Consider the following 23,713-nt stretch of genomic DNA (forward strand, 5'->3'; position numbering starts at 1 on the left):
AGTGTTGACATTCCCACAACCAATGACTGTTAAGCAAGTATCTGTGCCAATTCCACGGAAATCCTCCATGCTCTAGCATTTTATCATGAACCTGGGTTCTTCCCTATAGTGTTTGTTACTATATATGGAGTAAGGTTATGAAGGAATTGTGGGTTGTTGGGATGGAGGCAAGGGCTTATGTGGTGAGTAAAGGGCTTGCATAGGTGAGTAAAGGGCTTGCATGGGTGAGTAAAGATGGAGGTAGGTTGAACTGAGTGGCATATTAAAGTCAATGATAAATGGAGCTTCAGTGCTAGTTTTTCATACATACTGTAAAAACCACAGTTTTATCATTTCCATAGTTAGAAATGGAAGGTAGTTCATGCTCACAGTCCATTACTATCTCATCTGCATGAGTTTTCTTAAAAATTTTTTGGCGTAAAAACAGCCTACAGGTAAGGAAAACGCCATGGAAGTTTTTTAGATATGATTGGCATTAACTAACCGTGAGCATGATACACAGTGTGGGGAAAGGGAGGTGGCACATCTGGGATATAGAGCTTATGTAATAAAGCATGAGGACAGTTTATGATAAAATAAATTTTTTTCTGAATCCTACATCTTTTATCATAAACTGTCCTTATGCTTTATTACATATTTCAGAAAAAAATTATTTTGAAGAAAAAGCATCATATCAGTCTCTCCTTCCAGTTATGATATTCCAAGATGTCAAAATAAATGAGAGGAAATGTTCTACCTTAAGTAATAGCAAGCTTTCATTCATTAGTTAAACCACATGTTAGATTACATTTAAAGATATACAAGTATATATACAAGTAAAATGTTAGATTAGACAAAGATCACCATTTGTGTGGTGTTATGATCTGTGGGGAAAGTTTTCAATGCCATTAACGAATGGAAAGTCCTTAAAAGACAAAACAGTGTCCAACCAACCATTCATCATTATATCCATGTGAAATCCAGTTAGAATTTTCGCCATCATGCAGGCCAGTATAATATCCTTGTTAGAGCATCCAATGAGAGACCTGTCCATTACCGTAACCCCACCCACCTTCCATCCAGAAGATCCATAAGAGGGCGCAGCACCATATCTGATTCTTGCTGGATATTTGACCTTTGACTTGGTTGGCTGAGCGACACTTGCCCCGCCCCCTTGACCTTTGACAGGAGTTGACCTAGTTCTTGCATACTTGCTTGGATCTGAGGTTCCAAGCTGTGGAGAAGAAAAGTGCAGGTTTTAAGTATGTAATAACATAGCAAATATTACAGCTAGATAACATGCCACGAAAATCATTGTGATCATTCATGCATAACACTTGCCTGCATGTTATAGAAATGTTATTCAACAGTTATCAGGTTTTCTGCTGGGTAGAAAAAGAAGAGCTTGGGAAGATAACATTAAATCTCAGTTTTGAAAACAACATTTCAAACTACTTAGGTGAAACATATTAACTTACCTCTTTGCAAAAATGGTGCTGAGCTCATCCAATACTCCGTTCAACTTCTGCTGCAATTTCCTTCAAAATATCTGCTGCATCAGCGTCCAACTAAAGCAGAATAAAATGGCTATTTTGTAACTCACTGACTTCATTCTTAATGCCATATTCTATGCAAATTTATTATTGGACAGACTAAATTATAAAGCAAGCTTGTTTATTTATTAGTGAAAGCCTAGATGTTTTGACGACATAAGAGTTGTCCCCCCTTGATCCGCATATGGCAGAGTTATCTCCCCTGGGTGGGCTTACCTTTTCTCCCCCCATGGATTCAAACACCTTCTCCAGTTGAACTCTTAACTGTTGGATATTGTTCATTAATATACAAGCCTGATAAATGAGAAAAAAAGTATGTATAAATGTAAAAGCACACACAATTTCAAAAATATTTGGAAATTTAGCTTTTAGGCCAACAGCAATCCATAAAAAACATGTGCAGACAATGGGGAACGTGTAAAACTTCTTCCAAGCCTCTATCAAAATGGTCCAAAGCTGTGAACTCATTTGTTCTTTCCTTTATTATGCCACAATTATCAGTATATAATGTGCTCATAAAACATATAGGAAGTACACACACACACTGCAACATCATAGAAGAAAACAATGCATTCCAAAAAAACAAGGTCATTTGGACCTTCCTTGTAGCTCTTTCTCAAGTCTCCCATTGGTACTTTTTTCTCACATGTAAGAGTACACACCTATATTAATATGTTATCATGAAAATGGTCATGTTGGAGCACATTTAGATCTATCCATACATGCATATAACATATATCCATGCCGAGATAGACAATTAGATTTCAGCCATCTTGACAATGGTATTTTCAGAAAAACATAAACCATCTTTCCCTATGTATAATACACACCTCTTTCTGCCTGCCCAGTGTATTTTTCAAAATCTCTCCGTACAATATCTGCATAGGCCAGGAGAACTTTATTTACAGTCTGCAATAAAGTAAAGTGAAAATGTAACAAATGTTTCAAATAGGAACAGCAGCACTTTCTTATTGTTGTTTGGAAGCCAGTGTTTCAATTGTTATGAAGTGGTTGACATCATAAAAATGTTGGTTAATACAATTACTAGACAAAAGGTGTCAGACATAAAAAAGCATTGACATGAAGGTTTAGAAGTGATCAGGTAATAGACAATAAAGGTAATCAACAACATGGGCAATTAAAAATAAATGAAGCGAACAATCAACAAAGGAAGAGAGAAACATAGAGTAGGTACAGGCTAGTGACATTGGACTCTGTCGTCCATTTCTTTTTCCTGATCTCAGCATTGGGAGGACATAGGTTAATGAGATGTATAAGCCTTGGTCACAATTCATTGTGGCTTTATGTCATGGCCCAAAGGGCTGCAGATAATTTTTGTGTCCTTTAATGGGCAGGGTGGTAATGAATGTTTTGGGGGCTTGCCATTCAATTTTGTGGATAATTCTGTGGGGTTGAGTTATCACTCCACTCACTAACTAAGTAATTAAATAGTAACCACTATGGTTTAACTTCTATGAAATCGCCCCAATCGATTGAGCCCTGAAATCCTTCTTATTATAATCCACTGGTTAAACACCTTCGAGACTTGTTAAATCCTGCCATAATTCTGCCAATATATATGTTGTCAATGTCAAACATATTTTACTCCCAGACTCTCGTGGCAAAAATTTCAGTGAAAGTTGGGCTGAGCAGACAGCTATGTATGCCTGTGTTAGTAATCGAGGGAAAATCAACAGTTCATTTCTTGTGGGCCCTTGCGTTATGAAAATTGTGGTTGTTTTGATTATATGCTGCGACACACAGTGTAGGTTCATATAATACCTAGAGAAAAGGAGCTTAACACAAATAAGATAACAGGTAATAGGTAAAATAACAGGTAACAGATAACAAGATAATAAACACTAAATACGAGGTGATTAATTAACAAAGGGTGATAAATGAGCAAAGGAGGTGAGAGGCGCTTTGCAGGGACAGGCTAGTAACATTGGGCTCTGTAAGTATCCTTGTCTACTCTCAGCATTAGGATGGTCATACATGCATGCTGATGTGATGTACAACTCTTAGTCTCTGGTCAGTGTACTATTATATTATTTATTATTGATAGTTATTATATCTTAACTGAGAGGACTTCATGTAGATTATGCTTCTATCACTGAGGCAGTGACATATATTAAACAGAACAGTAGACACCTCAAAACTTGGATAAAAGAACACAAACCTTTGAGAAAAGTCTGACCCAAGATGTGATCTCACAGACTCTGCCTGTATTGTGACCTCAAATCTTCTACCCATAATGTGATCTCACACTCTGCCTGTATTGTGACCTCAAATCTTCTACCCATAATGTGATCTCACAGACCCTGCCTGAAGTGTGACCTCAAATCTTCTACCCATAATGTGATCTCGCAGACCCTGCCTGAAGTGTTACCTCAAACCTTCTACCAATAATGTGATCTCACTGACTCTGCCTGTATTGTTACCTCAAATCTTCTACCCATATTGTGATCTCACAGATCCTGCCTGAAGTTTAACCTCACACTGACCTTTGCAAAGCGTTTCATGTAACGTTTAACAATCTCAGGGTCGGGACACTCCAACTTTTTTATCACATCAAAGCACTGGTTGAGCTGCGTAAACACGTCCACCACAGACGTCGAAAAGAGGGCGTGCTCGGAACTCTTCTGGAACTGGAGTAGAAAAACACAGGACACATGAGAACTTGCACAATAAATGAACACAGATATTATTTTTATTATTTATTATGATTTAGTGGTCTTCAATGAAGTTAGGGACTGTGCAGATGGCACATAAGCTGTGCTAACTGCCTTTTGTCATGAAAACATCACGAAAACTGAGTGTTGGGGAATTTACAATGTCTCTTCTACAGGAAAGAATTGAACTCTCACCTTTGTTGCTACTGTACATAAAAATCCAAAGTACATGTAGTTCAGTCTAACTTTAGAAAATGTAAGCACTGTAGTCTACTTTTGCTTGTTATTTCGTATCCCAATCTTATAGCCAGCACATCTACTTAGGTCATCTTTCTTATCCCTGTCTTATAGCCAGCACATCTACTTAGGCCATCTTTCTTGTCCTTATCTTACAGCCAGCACATCTACTTAGCCAATCTTTCTCATACTTATCTAATAGCCATCACATCTACATGTACTTACCCCATCTTTCTTATCCCTATCATAAGCACCATGTAGATACTCCATGGACACATCATCATTCTCATTGAGCCACTGCATCACAAATGGTTCAAACCACCTAGATGAACAAGCAAAATGAGTCAGGCAAAACTGCAGCTAATATAACACAGAGCAGACAGAAGTTCATTACACCCAAGATCATTTCACTTTCAAATGTTTTGTTCGGAAAAAAAAAAAAAAAAAAAAAAAAAAAAAAAAAACACAATAACAACAACACTTACTGCAACCATTACAGAATTCAGCAAATTTACAAACATACAGAATTTTTGGCCCACTATAAAACATCACTCGATACAAACTCTGAAACCTGTGAAAGCTCAATTATATTCACTGAAAAAACTTTACAATTTTAAAACACAAATACATGCATATGGTTTTTCAGGATGAGGGTGTGTCAGACAGTGTGAGGACACATGGTACACTTACTGTGGGTACTCGGGAACTGTCCCTTTGACTGGAGGCACATCAGCAATATACTGGTAGTACAGCCACTTGACTTTAAAGTGAAGATTCATGTACTCAGAGCTGATACATGACCTCTCCTTCTCATGTTCTGTGGAAATAAAACAAGATGAAAAACCCCTAAAAATTGAACAGGAATGAAGTTTGGTGTACAGACGGATTTCATGGAGTTTTTAGTCACTAGTAATATTTACATTAGGATCACATCAAGAAGAGCTTGATACTAAATTTATTTATATTTCCACTACACATATACCCACAAAATCTAATCAGGAACTTTCTCAACAAGTAATATTTCTTTCTGGGCCTACACTCAATCAGCTTTAATATATAGTCATTCTAAAATATATTTTGACAAACACACAACTACATCCCCATTCTTTCTCTTATTCATATACTCCTTTCATTCTATTTGTCATCTTTATTTCTCCTGTTTTTTTTTGTAAATTATGTAATTATTTCTGTTTCTTTTCTTTTTTTTAATATTGGTTTGTTTAACTCACCTTGTAATGCATAGCACAAGTCTTGAGAAAATAGACACCACATCATGGACGCACTGACCTGGCCCACATTTACACTCTTGAGGAAACCTGATAGAGATGAGATACAAATCATAAGAAAAATGGGCATGGTATCCAATGTTTTCAATTTAATCAGACTAACATGCAAAGTACTGTGCAGTTTATCAAAACTTTTTATTTTCATTTTCCATGGACATTATTTAATGTAAAGAAAGGCACACATGTATTAGATTCAAGGAGAATATTTGTAATAGATTCATGGAATATACACATATACTGAGAACGGGCCTCCTTGGTTAGTGTAGTAGCAAGGTGTAATGACCCAGGAGCCTCTCACCAGTGCAATCGCTGGGAGTGCAATCGCTGGGAGTTCAAGTCCAGCTCATGCTGGTATCTTCTCCAGTCGTATGTGGGAAGGTCTCGCAGTGGCCTGCAGATAGTTGTGGGTTTCCTCCCACCATAATGTTGGCCACCATTGTATAAATGAAATATTCGCGAGTACGGCGTAAAACACCAATCATATAAATAAATGAACACATTTTTGAGAAGGTCCCCTAGATTAACAATACTCAGTGAATGAATAGTGGCATGGTCTTTAAACAACGGCTTCATTACTGACGTGGTTCTGAGGATTTATGCAGGATCACCCGTGTCTTGTATGTGAACTGCTTTGGAAATTTCAGACTGCTTTCTTTAACACTGTCATAATGTATCAGCCCTATCTGGGGGATTTACCTGGACTCACTAGTTCAATACTGGTGAATACGAGCAGTTCTTCTCACCTAGTCTACCTGAAAGTCTAGAGGTTTAACTCAAAATCCACAAATATAAGTAATATGAGAAGATCAGAATGCTGACTCAATGGCTTCGTATCGGATTAATTCAGACCTACTGGCTTAATAATGGCATATAACTTTGAAGATTTACCTCAAGACTTACTGGTTTTAATACTAGAATGGAGGATTTACTCACCCGTTCAATTCTGATGTGCAGTTTTGAGAATTTACTCACTGGTATAACCATCATGTGCAGTTTTGACAATTTACTCACTGGTATAACCATCATGTGTAGTTTTGACAATTTACTCACTGGTATAACAATCACGTGAGGTTTGAGGATGTATTCACTGGTTTAATACTGATGTGTAGTGTTGAACGATTTACTCACCTGTTCAATTCTGATGTGCAGTTTTGAGAATTTACTCATTGGTATAACAATCATGTGCAGTTTGGAAAATTTACTCACCGGTATAACAATCACGTGAGGTTTGAGGATGTATTCACTGGTTTAATACTGATGTGTAGTGTTGACGATTTACTCACCGGTTCAATTCTGATGTGCAGCTTGGAGAATTTACTCACTGGTATAACAATCATGTGCGGTTTTGAGGATTTATTCACAGGTTTAATACTGGCATGTAGTTTGAATATTTACTTACCAGTTTAACTCTGGTGTGTAGTTTTGAGCATTTACTCACTGGTTTAATACTGGTGTGTAGTTTTGAGGATTTACTCACTGGTTAATACTGGTGTGTAGTTTTGAGGATTTACTCACCAGTTTAATACCGATGTGTAGTTTTGAGGATTTACTCACCAGTTTAATACTGGTGTGTAGTTTTGAGCATTTACTCACCAGTTTAATACCGGTGTGTAGTTTTGAGGATTTACTCACCAGTTTAATACTGGTGTGTAGTTTTGAGCATTTACTCACCAGTTTAATACTGGTGTGTAATTTTGAGGATTTACTCACCAGTTTAATACTGGTGTGTAGTTTTGAGAATTTACTCACTGGTTTAATACTGGCGTGTAGCTGTTCTTGTCCTCCTCTATCATGGACACTATAAGGGCAATGAGCTTGTGCCAGAAGTCCAGGCTCTTGGCATTTGGTCCCTCCTGCTCAGGGTTAGGCAACTCTGAAGGATCTGTCTGGTACTCACGCTGATACATCTCATCAGCAGTTGTCAAACAGAAACTGGTAAGTGGACTTCATACAGGCTATCACACAGTCCTTGACCACTGTGCTAGCACGCGGCGGACTGGTCAGTTCCTGTACCTATAGGTAAAAGTCTCAGCGATCAGTCACAAACATATTAACACTGCATGCCGTCATATATTTTTAGTCATTAATTCTCAGGCCTATTCTACATGTACCTGTTCAACAAATCATTACTGGATTTGTCTGTTAGAATATCGTAATGTAAAACTATTATTTGAATCAAACGGAAAAAGAAAAACTGATTTACAAAGTGTCATGGAGGTAAGATGAAGGCCTGTGTTCCATATCATAAATTACATTCACTGAACTTTATGCTAAACGTGATTGATGAAACAGATTTACGATGGAACTTTTTTTCTGTATTAATTTCATTTTTGTTTCATCATCTCTCCTTTTTTGCATTGTGCCAATTCATAAGGCTTTGTTAATCTTCCTCAATTACAAATTGTAATTTCCAAACAAATGAGTTAGTCATTAAATTCAAATTTGCCAGTTTTTTTTAATATAAGCAGCTCTTCGTTAGCAGGTGCAGAACATTGCATATAGTTATTTTTGGCAGAAGTGAATATTCAAGTCATTAACAATAATAAAGCCCACGCAGATAAGAAAACAAGAAGAGGAAACTTATGGCAAATTATTTCGTAAGTCAAACATATCGCATAAATGCTTTTAAACTGAAAGAATTGAAAAGAATGAACGTAACAGCTAGTAACTGATAATATATGCAATAGTGCAAAAGTAGTTGTGTTACTAGGGGCATGGTAGAGTTATATACAAGGAGACTCTAGGATACCAGATATGTTACCATAGTTACGCATGATTGGCATTCAGTGACATCTTAACATCATCATCAAGGTCTTCACCACTTGACACACGGACCGCTGAATCAGCATCACACGTCAAACATGCAAAACATCCTCTTTTCATTGGCTACACTGGCAATATTCTACCACTAATACACTTCAAGTTGAACTTATCAGCAAAACCATCACATACAATGTAATTCCTCTGGTAGTAATAATCGTCTTACGGCTTCTTTTCAGGGTTTATTCTGTCACTTTCCATAGCCAAATTTCGGGACTTTTTTTCTTTTTTTACTTCAAGGCCGACAAAAAGATTGTCACTAATCTTGAAATTTACCAATAAAACACAGATTTCTAATTAGTTTAAAATGTTTAAAGTTGTATCACATGTGAACCACTGATCTTGCAACAGCACAGCTTGCATATACATGTTACAGAGTAAAAAATCAATGTTTGGGAACAACCTGCCATATTACCTGTACTTAAAACTCAAGTACTTCTCAAGGACCTGGCTAATTTTTCAAGGTGTGTCAGGGCTAAAACAAAATTTGTCTCATGGTGTCAATTCCAAAATGGTTGACAAAGCATTACACTTCTCACATTCCACTCATTCTATGAATTCACATTCTCAATGCAAAACTTTCTGTCTCGCGTAGTTTTAGAGAACGTATACTTTCTGATTTTCTCTAAAAGTTCTGGTTATGACCTGAGCTCACTTTTTCCAAATAACTCCACTCAAACATATGCTTGTTATGAAACTTTGACAAATGCGACTGATAAAGATAAAGTTTTAACACCCTTCTGGAACAAGAATCCTCCCTACAAATTTGAGCTGTCACCAGTAATTGATGTTTGTGTACATGAATGTTCTGGTCTTTACCTATATGAACATGTGCCTTATCACCCTGAGTGTGAGCAGATGTCAAGGATTTAGGCCAGATTAAAGTCAGATATGCAACACAGACAATAACAACAAATGCTAAATTCAGAAAGTCATGCTAAGGGGTGTTAATCGAAATATAAAAGCGATGATAAAGAAAACCACATATTAAAGTGTGTTAGCAGTTTTATGATGGGCTGTCTGTGTTCGTCAAAATACACATACATGTATAGTTAGACTGATCTGAATGAAGTGGTTAGTTTGTTAGTGCTTTTTATACACAAATACAACAGAAAGGCCGTTAATCGTGAAGTGATGTGCGTAATAAAGCATAATTAACAAAAACTGACAAAATATCAACTTTGTGAAAATTGAACTGGTACAACTGAATCTGCAAAAGATGTTCGTTAATCGTGAAGTGCTGTGCGTAATAAAGCATAATTAACAAAAACTGACAAAATATCAACATTGTGGAAATTGAACTGGTACAACAGAATCTGCAAAAGATGTCAAAAAACAGCCAAAATTCAGAGAGATCCGGTTTTGCGAAGGGGAAAAAAAAAAAAAAAAAAAAAAAAAAGAAAGGTGGAGAAAAGAACTGGTATCCTAGGCCTCTTGAAATAACTGTACCTTTTTGGCCTGTGCCCCTAACAGATTCTTATAGCCAAGTACCTTCATTCTAAAGAAGGTTATGCTAGTGAGAAGGTCCACTGTTGACTTCAGGTCTTGAAGCCGCGCTGGATCGGAGGCTGGGAAGTTGTTCTGGACAAAAATTAAAGGGAAACATACCGTAATTATCTCCTCATATCATAATACAGCTGTACATTCATTTTGGCCCTGTTATTATGTGCACATGATAGAAAAAAAATATGACTGTTTAATAATGTATCTACAGGTCACTACGTTCAACAAACATTCACTGAGTAATAAACATTGGTCAGAATACATAACTGTGTAAAATAATTTTCATTAAGTAACAAAAATTATTGCTCCATTGATCTGTGGTGGATGACCTCTTATCCTTATACAAATTTGTTCATTTGATGCTATTTTCTCTTTATCTGCACAAAAAAAAAAAAAATAACTCTAAATTTAAATGCTTAAATGTTCTCACAAGTAGTGGTACATTCTGCTTCTTATAGCAAGACAAAAACACAGTGGTAGATGCACAGGTGCCTCTTACATCTCTTACAACAAGCCCTTACCCGATACAAAGACAGGTCTATTCGTAAGGAGTTATGAAGCTGATCCAGCAACTTCACAAACTTCTCTTTCTGAAATGGCAGAAAAATTAACACAACTGTTAATACAACATGTATATACTTGTAACTCAACTGTCTTTGCAAAAGTAACATACCTGTATGCTTAGCCAACGGATTCCTTGAAACAAAACATAACTTTTTCTCAAATCATGATGATGTTGAAGTTGAGACAATGCAATGCCAGTGATACATGCAGCTGTATCTTTGTTCATTTACGAAAATCAACAAGAAACAACAGATCTTGAGTTTTAGTCTAGAAACTTTGGTCGGCAGTATAAACATCACAACTAAAATTAGTAGTATGACTGAAAGGACGACAGTTAGAAACCTTTATTTAAAGAGCGTACATGTAACTGTGCGTGTGCATGGGGACATACACGTATCTTTTTATATCACCCAGGAGCCCCCACAATGTGGTTGCTGGGAGTTCAAGTCCAGCTCATGCTGGCTTCCTCTCCAACCGTACATGGGAAGATCTGCCAACAACCTACGTATGGTTGTGGGTTTGCTCCGGGCTCTGCCCTGTTTCTTCCCACCATAAGGCTGGCAACCATTGTATACATGAAATATTCTGGAGTAAGGTTTAAGACACCAGTTAAATAAAATAATCTTCTTGGCTGGTATCTTGCCATGACATGACTGAAACATTGAAGATATGGCATTAAGTCCAAATCATTCATTCATTCATTCTTGACTGGTGTTAGTATTTCATTTACAATTATGAAGGCACTCTAAGAAAAACAGATGAAAGAAGTCTGGTGTGATTTGTATTTACAGCTTACATAACTGGGAGAGAAGTTAACGCTGGAGGCTTACCCCAAAGTTTGAGGCGGAGAACCGATCACTGGCTGACACGGCAGTGGTTGCAGTCGTATGTGCATAGAAGGCATTTATATTAGCTAATAATGTACTCATCACCGCAGGCACTCCAGGACACATGTACTTTGTGGAGAGACATGAAAAGTGACTGAAACACAAAACAAAACTTGTTACCTCTGATACTGCACAATGACTATCGTTAATAACCATAAATTTCGTCCATAACTAACTCGCCCATTTTTTCCTGATTCTGAGAGTTCTATTGATTTTAGAAAGGCGTTCTTAAGTTCGCTTGGATCATGGAATGATATTCTACTGGAAAATTGTAACTTTCTGCACCAAATATAATGTTTTTTGACATTTATTCTCCTCTAAAAATGCACTTATGTGGGCGAAATTTTAGGTCATTTAGTAAAGGGTAACTCTCATCAAAATACACTGATAAATCACTACTAACACTTTATACCAAGAACATGAAGGAAGCACATGTTATAAGATACAGTTTTAATTAACATAAAAGCTGAGAACATTTTCAGAGAGAAGACTCAAGAAAACTGAACGCATAAAATTTAACATGGTTATTACATTCAACAATTAATGGAATTTGTTACCTAACATTTTTAAAATAATGTTTTCGGAAACTCGTGACTGATGTAGTCAGAGAATAGACATCAAAAAGCACTGGATAAAAGGCAAAGACTATGAAGATCTTCCCCAACACATGTACTTAAGAATGTAACCCAGTCCATTTCATTAAAAATGGTGCCTTTGCTGGATAGACTTACGTCATGGCTTGATAAATAGATTCTATCCCATATCGCATGGCAAACTCGTCCACAATTTCTTGTGAAGGCTCATCAAAATAGACTTTCCAGGCTTCATCCTGTAACAGGGAAATGGTCAAAGTAACAGTAGATTTAGAAGATGACACAAATATTATATGTAATAATACAACTTTTCATCGGAGTAATATGAGTCTGATAAGCAAAATAAGTGTAACATTCGCAGAAACCGGATTCAACTGATTCATCTTGTGATCATTCAAGGATGAATAATGCTATCAGACACTTTTCATCGGAGTAATATGAGCCTGATAAGCAGAGTAAGTGTAACATTCGCAGAAACTGGATTCAACTGATTCATCTTGTGATCATTCAAGGATGAATAATGCTATCAGACACTTTTCATCGGAGTAATATGAGCCTGATAAGCAGAGTAAGTGTAACATTCGCAGAAGCCGGATTCAACTGATTCATCTTGTGATCATTCAAGGATGAATAATGCTATCAGACACTTTTCATCGGAGTAATATGAGCCTGATAAGCAGAGTAAGTGTATTATTCGCAGAAACCGGATTCAACTGATTCATCTTGTGATCATTCAAGGATGAATAATGCTATCAGACACTTTTCATCGGAGTAATATGAGCCTGATAAGCAGAGTAAGTGTAACATTCGCAGAAACCGGATTCAACTGATTCATCTTGTGATCATTCAAGGATGCATAATGCTATCATGCATGTCAAACAAAATGTATCCATGGATCAGAATTTAATGATAAATCTATTAATGATGAATCAAAATCAAGACTGTTCAAAAATCATTGTTAACAAACAGGCACACTGACATGACATAATTCGTTGTGGAAATCCCTGTATAACCATGGAAGGGAAATCAATCTGATACATTTAGCATTCATGTACCTTGGAGCTGTTAAACACTGTGATGACAACAGCAACCTGAGACAAAATTAATGACTTTTGTTCTGGCATCATCAATAATTATGAAGATAATCATCACACTTGTATCAGATTACCAGTGTCTGCCTGCATGAAAACCAGCAGCTGCCTCCTACACACTCATGCTTTACATCTAATTAACACAGCCAGCCTGACTGAGATCATACAAACATTCCCATGAGCCAGCGAACGTAATTGTGCGCAATGTTGTGATATCACTTAACCGCAATTTAAAGTTATTATATTGCATAGTCATATTTCAAGAGAAATATAAAAATATATAAAAAAATATAGAATTATGATAATGTACATCTATAACGATTATGTAATGTACAAAAACATACTAGAATCATCCAGTCAAGCATAAGCTTTTGAATTCACCATACTAGAATTTATGACATTAACACCAATTCTTTTATGACATGTACTAAATTAAAATGTAATATTTTCTCAAATTTGAAATCTGATAAGAACTAATAGGATTAATGAGAAGATGAAAATATTATTGTGTAATGTCGATTGGAAAATAAAACCCTACTTATATATATACAAATTTTCCATTTCCAAATTACTACTAATTTTGTATCACATTAAACTGATTTGTAAGAACTTCATGCATATATTTGAACTTATACATGTACCAAACTAAGTCATTTCCAGTAATGTACAATTTCAGAAAAAAAATGCAGACAAATCTTTAATAAAAAGACATATGATATGTTTACACTGAAACTGTCTGGGTCTGCAACATGTCAAGGATATGTTTATACTGAAATTGTCTGGCTCTGCAACATGTCGGGGATACACTGAAACTGTCTGCCTCTGCAACATGTTAAGGACAGTAAACATGTGGTTTATCACAGAAGGAAGCGGTACCGATGACATTTGCATGACAGCAGGCTTCTATCAATCATACCCAATGTCTGTCGCTAAGCTATGCAAATAGTCGAGCTTACTGTATATTAGCTAGTAACAGCTAGAAGCTTTGGGTGATAATTACAGAGTTTGGTATACTCAGTAAGAAATGGCCCAACACGGCAATGAACCTGTGTACGTATGTGCAATCTCCAGGATAACCAAGCCCTATTATCGTGGCAATGAACCTAGGTGCATGTGTACATATGAGCAAATCTCCAGGATAACCAAGCCCTATTATCGTGGCAATGAACCTAGGTGCATGTGTAAGTATGTGCAAATCTCCAGGATAACCAAGCCCTATTATCGTGGCAATGAACCTAGGAGCATGTGTAAGTATGTGCAATCTCCTGGATAACCAAGCCCTATTATCGTGGCAATGAACCTAGGTGCATTTGTACGTATGTGCAGATCTCCAGGATAACCAAGCCCTATTATTGTGGCAATGAACCTAGGTGCATGTGTACGTATGTGCAAATCTCCAGGATAACCAAGCCCTATTATCGTGGCAATGAACCTAGGTGCATTTGTACGTATGTACAAATCTCCAGGATAACCAAGCCCTATTATCGTGGCAATGAACCTAGGGGCATGTGTATGTATGTGCAATCTCCTGGATAACCAAGCCCTATTATTGTGGCAATGAACCTAGGGGCATGTGTACGTATGTGCAAACTCCAGGATAACCAAGCCCTATTATCGTGGCAATGAACCTAGGTGCATTTGTACGTATGTGCAAATCTCCTGGATAACCAAGCCCTATTATCGTGGCAATGAACCTAGGTGCATGTGTATGTGTGTGCAATCTCCTGGATAACCAAGCCCTATTATCGTGGCAATGAACCTAGGGGCATGTGTACGTATGTGCAATCTCCTGGATAACCAAGCCCTATTATCCTGGCAATGAACCTAAGTGCATTTGTACGTATGTGCAAATCTCCAGGATAACCAAGCCCTATTATCCTGGCAATGAACATAGGGGCATGTGTACATATGTGCAATCTCCAGGGTAACCAAGCCCTATTATTGTACATGTACACAATGATCAAGGTATCTGGATTTATAAGGAATAAAGGGTTAAGGTTCAGTTTGACAAGTTGAAGCTTCGTTCAATAATGTTAAAAAAAATAATGCACTTGATCAAACCTTTCACTCTTGACTAACTTATCGATTTGGTGGGAGGATTGTGACAGTTCTGCTGATCTAAGAAAGGTGTTTTCGTTTGGAAGGTACATATGTGTACTGATGTAATAATGACAAAAAAGTGAGTTTCCCCAGCAAAAGTGATATTTTATGAGCCATATTTTTTACCCTTCTACGAATGCACTTTGGCGAATTTTCAGGCAAATATGTTACATGTATGTTATTTTTGAATACACTGTAATTGATATCAGTGGTCAAAATTATGAATTATGTAAAGAAGAATGATGAAATGTCTACTCACTCCTTTAGCATCCGGTAACTTGACTGTGCCTCCAGACAGCTCTGCTAAATAATGGAACAGGTTCTGCAAGAAGGCAAACATCACAAAATACATGACAGAGTACTTCCAGGTTTTCAGGAAACTGATGTCTGACAGAAATTACATGTACTATACTCAGTTAAAGGCAAATACAAATGAAGTATACATCACATAAAAGACTGTTAAAAACTGTCCAGGAAAATAGTTGGATTTATTATTATATAATTTTTTTCTAACCCAGTAAAATGGTGTTAAAACATCTGATTCTACGATGGTTTGCTATGACTCAGAGGGTATCACTGATGTCATATCAATTCTTTTTGCCTGGAATATTTTGTTGCAAGGTCAAATCCACATATGCATTCATAGATCTATATGTTGATGTATTTTGAATGATGAAATGTAGCAGTCTTATGCAAATTAAGTTGCAAAAACCTTATGTGACATCACCGTTCCAAATGTGGTCAGAAAAGGCCACCATAGAATAAAATATTCAAATGCATTTTACTAGGTCAAACAAATTATAAAAAAAAATAGATCCAACCCTGTCCCTAGACAGTTTTTAATGGTCTTTCGTCCCATATATACTTCATTTTGGTGTTGTAGTTGCCTTTAAATAGTAAATTCTGTAAGAGAACATTTCTCCCAGTATGGAAAGCTGTAGACTATCAAGCCAAAAAGAGACCTCATTGATCAAAGCTTAAGGCATGGTCACCCTGTAATCAATTTGATATACGTAACAAGTATAAATGATTTCCTGACATAGCAAATTTGAAAGCGTAAAAATTTACCAGCACATGAATATTTTATTTATTTTGAATCATGAAAAGGGTACCCGTCTCCTTAAATCTGGAGCGGTTTCTCGAAGGCTACTTTATGACGGTCTTACACTTAAGATTATTAACCTATTAAATTATTAATCATTAATCCTAAAACTGAAGATGACAACCTTGACAGAGTGTAAATTTTGAACCAAGTATGAAGTTGTATCCGTCTGGATGTAGCTATGACAACGGGCAAACATGGCCGACAAATACTGTGATAAGGGCATGAACTGCAATTGTTCAGTAACCTAGGTGTACCTGGAAATTGACAAAGGAAGAATTCATACCCTGTACTGATTTTTATCAACTCTTTAGTTGGTTTTTGTCTGCACATTGGTGCATAAAAATTCTGTGTTATTTTTGTAATTGAAAATTTCCCTGATGTATGTAGATCACCATAGTTATGAATGCCGTGGACGAATTTAAAACATCCTTTATGAAAATGAAGTACGAGAAAAGTCAGTCTGTCATAAATATAGTAGGCTGCTGTACCTTTACGATACTTTTGATAGACTGATTGGTTTTACATGCCAGTATACTTCTGAGAATCGGCCCCCAGCTTGTGGCAATGTTGTTTACTCACCTCATGTAAACATGTGTACTGTACATGATAAGGGGCCACTTTTTCCTCACCCTTTATCTCCACACTAATATGTAATCTAATAGCACCAGATACAGCAGATTTGTCCGTCCGTTTCTCTGAAAACCAAAAAAAGCATAGTGTATTTATTCGATAAGTCACTGAATGCCGCACTCCCTTCATAGTTTGAAGAAGAAACTTAGGTAATTAACCACTGGTCTAAGGCAAGAACAAGACCCCAGACATTTTAGTGGCAGGGGGGCAACTCAAGGGTCCCAAGGCTTCTAAAATATCATTTTTGGTGGGGAACCTAAATAAAAAGTAAAATGGACCACAAAAGCAACCCAAAAGGTTTGCAGAAAGTGCGCTGAACAGCATGTTTTGTCAATATCTTAATGACAGAAATGATGTTAAACAAATCTGCTGTAATTTTTCTACCTTTTCTCATGTTTGCAAGGTGTTAAAGCATATACTGAGATCAGAAATTCTGTGCAGAGTGATAAAATTACACTTTTTGTGAAGCCCTGAAATTGGCCAATTCAACCAATGCAGTTTTGTTTCCAAAATCTACTTATAAATATAGATAAATTGCACTGAAATTTGCTCTTTCATATGTGAAAAGATTGATGAATTAGGGTAACACGAAAAAAATTATAAGATGTTAAAAGTTTTACATTATCTACATAATTAGATGTGCTCACCCAAATTGTACCAGACATCCATCTCCCCACTCAATGTTCGCACCTCAATGATCGTCTGACCTAGAAAGTCATCTGACTCTCGGGTTAACTTTTGTCGTAACTTTGATTTCAAATCATTATCTTCATCCCTGTAAACATAACCAATATTTGTCAGTAATTATAAAATTATTATTTTATTAAAGGTACTCACGACACTTTATACAAATGAGAACGATTAATTGTCATCAGAAATTCTGCACATTTGTTAAATTTGTCAATGCCCGTCTACAGGGCATGATACAGGGCTGGTACTCTATCACATTATGCTTTCCACAAGAATTAATCTCCGACTCACATTTCATGCCACCGGCTCATAAATCATACCAGTGGACAATTACATAAATAGAGGAATATATAACATCTTGATCAACTGCAAATATATGCACTGGCGTTTACATCAAGCAAATCGATTACCTGGCTGTCAAGATAAACAGTGTTTTAGGTAGATATGTACTTACCACACTCTGACTTTTATTCTATCTGAAGAATTATGACACTCGCTGCAAAAAAACAAAATGCATCACAATTCAAGGTAGGGACAGATGACCAAGTGGATGTATCTGTAAAACTTAATCTAAAATTCACTGTAAAATTAAAGAACAGAGTTAAGCAGTTTGATCTCATCAAATCTGTTTATTTTAAAAGCATATTCAAATATAAAAATATTCAAACTGCAATGTCATCAGGAAGGATTGCTTTCCTGCCCTGTACATCAGAAAGAAGAATTTGTAGTGGAGGCAAGTTGCATTTCAGAAAAAAATTGTATGACATTCAAAGCTTTAAAGGATGTCATACACATCAGAATTAATATGCTTATGATTTTGATTTGATTTGATTGATGTTTTACGCCGTACTCAAGAATATTTCACTTATACGACGGCGGCCAGCATTATGGTGGGTGGAAACTGGGCAGAGCCCAAGGGGAAACCCATGACCATCCGCAGGTTGCTGCAGACCTTCCCACGTACGGCCGGAGAGGAAGCTAGCATGAGCTGGACTTGAACTCACAGCGACCGCATTGGTGAGAGACTGCTTATGATTAAAATGAAACTTACTGACTAAAACAAAAGTGCCTTTACACAGTTTGATAGACAACTCTAACATACTGTATTGGATATACACTTACAAGTAAAATTTTTCATTCCATTCTGGATTGAGATCTTGAGGGACAGTTTTTGTGCGTTTCTTCACTTTTCCCACCTGTACAGTGACATAAGGGTCACTCGTACCGGTCTTATCTTTGCCTATCAAACCCTGCGCACATATAACTGAAACAAAGAAAACAGATTGAGAATCCAGATTTCAATGAATGGAATTGAAACTGTTGGACAAATGGCTAATCCTGTTTAGTGTAATCTTATTTAAAGTTGTTCTGATCTCACAAGATTTAATCTGAATCATTAAGAATCTTTGGTAGAAATATTCTGCATCCAGTCTTGTCCTTGCCATGGATATATATCTTACCCTCAACTGCAGATAAAATATTACAAAACATAAATTGTATATATTATTTAAATTATTTTAGTGTCATTGAATGCCACACCAGTAACACAAGAACTTTTCGTTTGTGTGATGGTGGCCAGTTTTACAAGATGAAGAAACCAAATTTCCCAGAGGGGATTAAACCACCAACCATTGGAAAGTTACCAACAAACTCTCCTAAAGGTGACATACTCATGTATATCATGTTGATGAATGGTAAGTGGTCTCCATCGACCTTTATACAAGGTCATGCAAGAGAACTGATTGTTCTACACTGCCACAATGGTCAAAGAAAAACGCATGGAATTCTACAAATACCCTATCCCAGAATCATAAGTTTTATAGTTAAGTTTCTTGTAAAAAGTCAAATCTAAAAAGGATTTTAAGACTGAAGTACTACAATATTAACATATACAGGAATATTTTGAATCCAAGAGCCTTATTTAACAATTGGACCCACATGAATTATTTTTCTGACATAACTTCACATACAGAGTTCTCAGAATTCCATTTACACATGTACATGTACACACAACACCAAAACAGGGCTGACTTCACACACAACACACATCATTAACAAAACATGCAGTCTGAAATGTGATTATGGAGGAAACTCTGAAGTCCCTACTACTTATAGAAAAAAATTATTGTAAATCACCAATAATTTCTCCCCCTAAAAGGCATATTTAAAGGCAAAGAAATGTTATAAATCATTATTTTTGGTGCTATATTTTTTTTTTTTACACAGGATATATTCCTACCTTCCAAACATCTTTCTTATGTCGATAGAAATATCAGAATCAGAAAAAACAGCCATCAGCTTATGAGCAAAACTTCTAGCTATGAATGGAACATTTTGTCATTTACACAAAATTATTGTCAAAACAGCTCCATGCCTTTATCCATACATTTATATCAAAAAGATACAAGAAATCTCATTAGGACTGATGTAGAACACGGACCAAATTTTCACTAATACTGGACAGGTAGGTTTATTTACTTTACCTGTGATTGCAATTTTGGCTGACCATTTGGATGTGCCATCCAGTATGTTCTGTTTGACAGCTTTCAGGTGCCCTACATGTATGGGGGCATCCAGGGCAAACACCTTTCTAGGGTGGGAAAACATCAAGCACATACACACAATAGAGAAATTAGAGAAAAACAGAGAAAATGTGCAAGAGTAATTAGTCATCTTCAAGAGCATCCGAGATCATAGGCTGACCAATCAATTTTCAATACTGTAAATCTTCCACCCTTTCAACAACTAAAGCACTTTTTTTTTCAGAGGAATGTATGCATACAATTCTTATGAAAGTGACACTAAAAAGGTTTTGTTTGTGTCATTAAAGACTCTGTCTTAATGAAACTGTGCAAATCATTTATCCACAGCCCTTAGTTTTCTCAGAATGTTTAAAAATTTTAGTTGCAGATGCAGTTGAAAGAGGCTGAAGAAACTAGGGCACCTTGGAAATTAACAAACAGACCGTACAAGGTAATCCCAAATTGGGTCAAATACAAATCTGCCTGTGATCTCAAAAACTCAAATCATAAATCATAAAACACACAATCATAAGTAATGCCTAAAACTAATAAAAAAAAACAACAAATCAAACAGCCTAATAAGTGAACTTAACAAAATTAAAACTGTAAAAGATGCAGGCCTATTACGACTATGTAAACTATGAATAGCTTCACAACACACATGTGCATATGCCCTCTCAGTGACGCACACTCACCAGTTATGGCTATTTTTGCTGACCATTTGGACGTGCCGTCTAAGACACTCTGTTTCACAGCTTTCATATGGCCACCATGGGATTTTTTGTCTACCCCAAAAACTTGGCTGACAAAGTGAGAGATGAGTATGTTCTTCAGCTTCATAACTTACAGGCATGGCTAGATTATTTTTGCCTTTTGACTTTAATCATTTACACCTGTAAATTACATTTACATTATCACATCTGTTTTTCTCTTTTCTAAAGTGAAACACTTTACAATCTTCATGACTAAAATCTAAAATTGGATGATGGGGGGCAACCTGAAACCAGTCAAAAGGGAATTAAACAAATTCAGCTGAAAGAGGAAACCAGGCAAAACAATGGAGTGAAGAATTCATTCAAACAGTTATCAATTTCACATACATGTACTATGGCTTGCCCATAATGGTTTGTCACTCCCTATAACATCTTGTCACTACCTATAATGGCTTTTCAACCAAAGCTCATCATCAAATGGTATGGTGTTTTCTAAGGTCAGTAACAAGTCAGTACAGCGAATGGCTTCCAGATCTGATTTCATTTTCATGAGATTTTATTTTCATGAGATTTTACTTTCATGAGATTTTATTTTCATGAGATTTTACTTTCATGAGATTTTACTTTCATGAGATTTCTTCCCAAAAACCATATGCAATTCCACCATGACAACTTACCGAATTAACTCAAATATTTCTGGTTTATTTCTTTCCCGTATCTTCATGCGATCCTTCATTGCCATGATGATGTTATGTGTCTTGTCTTCAGCTCCGTGTTTTGAACACTTCTCTGCAGCTCCTGTTCAACATAATTTGAGCAGGTTTATCTTCACAGTTACAGAAGAAGACAGTTAGAGGATAGAACAAGACAGTCAGAGGATAGACCAAGACAGTTAGAGGATAGAACAAGACAGTCAGAGGATAAAACAAGACAGTTAGAGGACAGAACAATTTTATATTTTCCTTTTAAATTAATCTCCCAGACTATTCTTTCTGAAACACTAATAGTTGGTGCAAACGATGATGGAGTTTAAGCTTCTTCTGTTTAAGGACTTCCCGCTTTTCTGCTACATGTGTCCATAATTGATATCCATACACAACAGTATGAATAAACACAAGAGTCCACACTTATAACCCAAGAACTACCCAAGATCAGCAGAAAATACATTCACTTACTCTGAAGACAGTCAGCATTGAGCAAATCTTTACACTTTTCATGGCATTTGACCCCGCACTCCGTGCAGCGGACCCCCTGCCGTGCTAAGCCCCACAGCAGCCCCTCACACTCAAAGCAGTATGTGGGTGAGGTAGCTGTCCCAGACGACAAAGTTGTGAGGTGTTGTACTGGAGATTGGGTATATTAAGGCCTGAAGGGTTTTCTTGTACACATGCATCTTCTGTAATTGGGATGGGAATAAAAAACAAACATTATAAATGTTAAAACACTCTTCTTTTGTCTGGTTTTATATAAGGAAAAATGTTTTCGCATATCATAGAATATCTCTCAGACCTGACCTCTATATAGTGCAAAATTCACAATGGCTACCGGCATGATTGATTCATGTTTAATGTAATACTCAAGAAGATTTCATTTATATGTGTATGACAGCTGTGGGGTTTATTGGTGGAGGAAAAAACACAGTGTGGGGAATAATTAAGGTGTCTACATGTATCTTTGCCAGGTATTTGACAATTAAACCTCATGACATATTTGACTCGTGTTTTACACTGCATGCAAGAATATCTCACTGATATGACAGCTGCCAGCATTATGGAGGGAAGGAAATAGTGCCAAGCCTGACTTGACTTAAAGGACAAAGCAAAGTCAGGAAGAGCTGAATTAAGACAGCTCTTTAATGGCCTGATAGTTGCAGTTGAAGTTTAAACGGCAGGAGCCGAGCACCCCTCCTACCCCCCCCCCCCCATATGGAAATGCAATAATACACGTTACAACAAGCATAACACCAAAAACCTACAGTTTTTATGTCATTTATCTTCTCAATGCAATTGTGTCACTTACCAATTCTTCATCATTCAAAGACTGGCGCGCCACCATAGCTGAGGGCACACACGCGTTTCTCTTGCAGGCCGCCATGGTCTGTGAAGAGAGGCAGATACATCAACTTCGACAGTGCAACAGTTAATATTGTCGGTAAAAATAAAATCCACTAAACTGACATATGCTCAGTAATGAAAGCAATTATCCATTATATGCCCATGACCTTGTCAATTCAAAATTTCTTGAATAAGTTCTCATGAAAGTATGTGACAATAGTTACTATAAAATTTGCTATAAATGAATTTTGATCTAAAAGAAATTATAAACATCTGGCAAACACACGAACAGGCACGTAGAAATTTTGTTTTCTGATTTCCATGATTAATGTTAATGATTTAAGATAATGCTATGTGCAAACTGTTACCAATGTGCGCCTAGAGCTGCACGCAATGACATGCTCTACATACAGGTATGAAGACAGCTGCACCACATGTACATGTACACTCAGAAAATCAACCACAAAGTTATGCACAGAAAGAGGCAAATATCTAAACTCTTAGACGTCAGAAAAAAATACAAAAAAAAAAAAAAACAATTCATGATATAATGGTGTAGATATTCTGTCACTGAAGATGTAATATATGATGTACTATAAAAAAAAAACGTATTTAAGTTCCACTTAAAAGGCCAAATACACTATGGTACAATGATCAGTAAGCCACAACTACAGCCTTCCTCTGTGGAACACATCCTAAATATGTCTGATTTAC

At 36.6% G+C, this 23,713-nt stretch overlaps 1 protein-coding gene across 1 annotated transcript in view; it reads right to left on the reverse strand.

The window, feature by feature from the left end:
- Window positions 1-23,713, reverse strand: part of LOC135473391 (protein unc-13 homolog B-like) — a 185,759-nt gene that overhangs the window by 30,371 nt on the left and 131,675 nt on the right. Inside the window, 26 exon segments of the mRNA XM_064753241.1 lie at window positions 1,052-1,213; window positions 1,458-1,513; window positions 1,515-1,547; window positions 1,749-1,826; window positions 2,361-2,441; window positions 4,037-4,180; window positions 4,667-4,763; window positions 5,132-5,258; window positions 5,671-5,743; window positions 5,745-5,757; window positions 7,477-7,640; window positions 7,642-7,740; window positions 10,039-10,128; window positions 10,572-10,640; window positions 11,445-11,595; window positions 12,233-12,330; window positions 15,545-15,607; window positions 16,970-17,085; window positions 17,668-17,795; window positions 18,165-18,206; window positions 18,833-18,974; window positions 20,928-21,034; window positions 21,623-21,743; window positions 22,121-22,259; window positions 22,261-22,341; window positions 22,965-23,024. Coding sequence (XP_064609311.1) covers window positions 1,052-1,213; window positions 1,458-1,513; window positions 1,515-1,547; window positions 1,749-1,826; window positions 2,361-2,441; window positions 4,037-4,180; window positions 4,667-4,763; window positions 5,132-5,258; window positions 5,671-5,743; window positions 5,745-5,757; window positions 7,477-7,640; window positions 7,642-7,740; window positions 10,039-10,128; window positions 10,572-10,640; window positions 11,445-11,595; window positions 12,233-12,330; window positions 15,545-15,607; window positions 16,970-17,085; window positions 17,668-17,795; window positions 18,165-18,206; window positions 18,833-18,974; window positions 20,928-21,034; window positions 21,623-21,743; window positions 22,121-22,259; window positions 22,261-22,341; window positions 22,965-23,024 — 2,534 coding nt within the window.

This window comes from Liolophura sinensis, chromosome 8, assembly GCF_032854445.1.
Source record: "Liolophura sinensis isolate JHLJ2023 chromosome 8, CUHK_Ljap_v2, whole genome shotgun sequence".
NCBI classification, from domain to species: domain Eukaryota; kingdom Metazoa; phylum Mollusca; class Polyplacophora; order Chitonida; family Chitonidae; genus Liolophura; species Liolophura sinensis.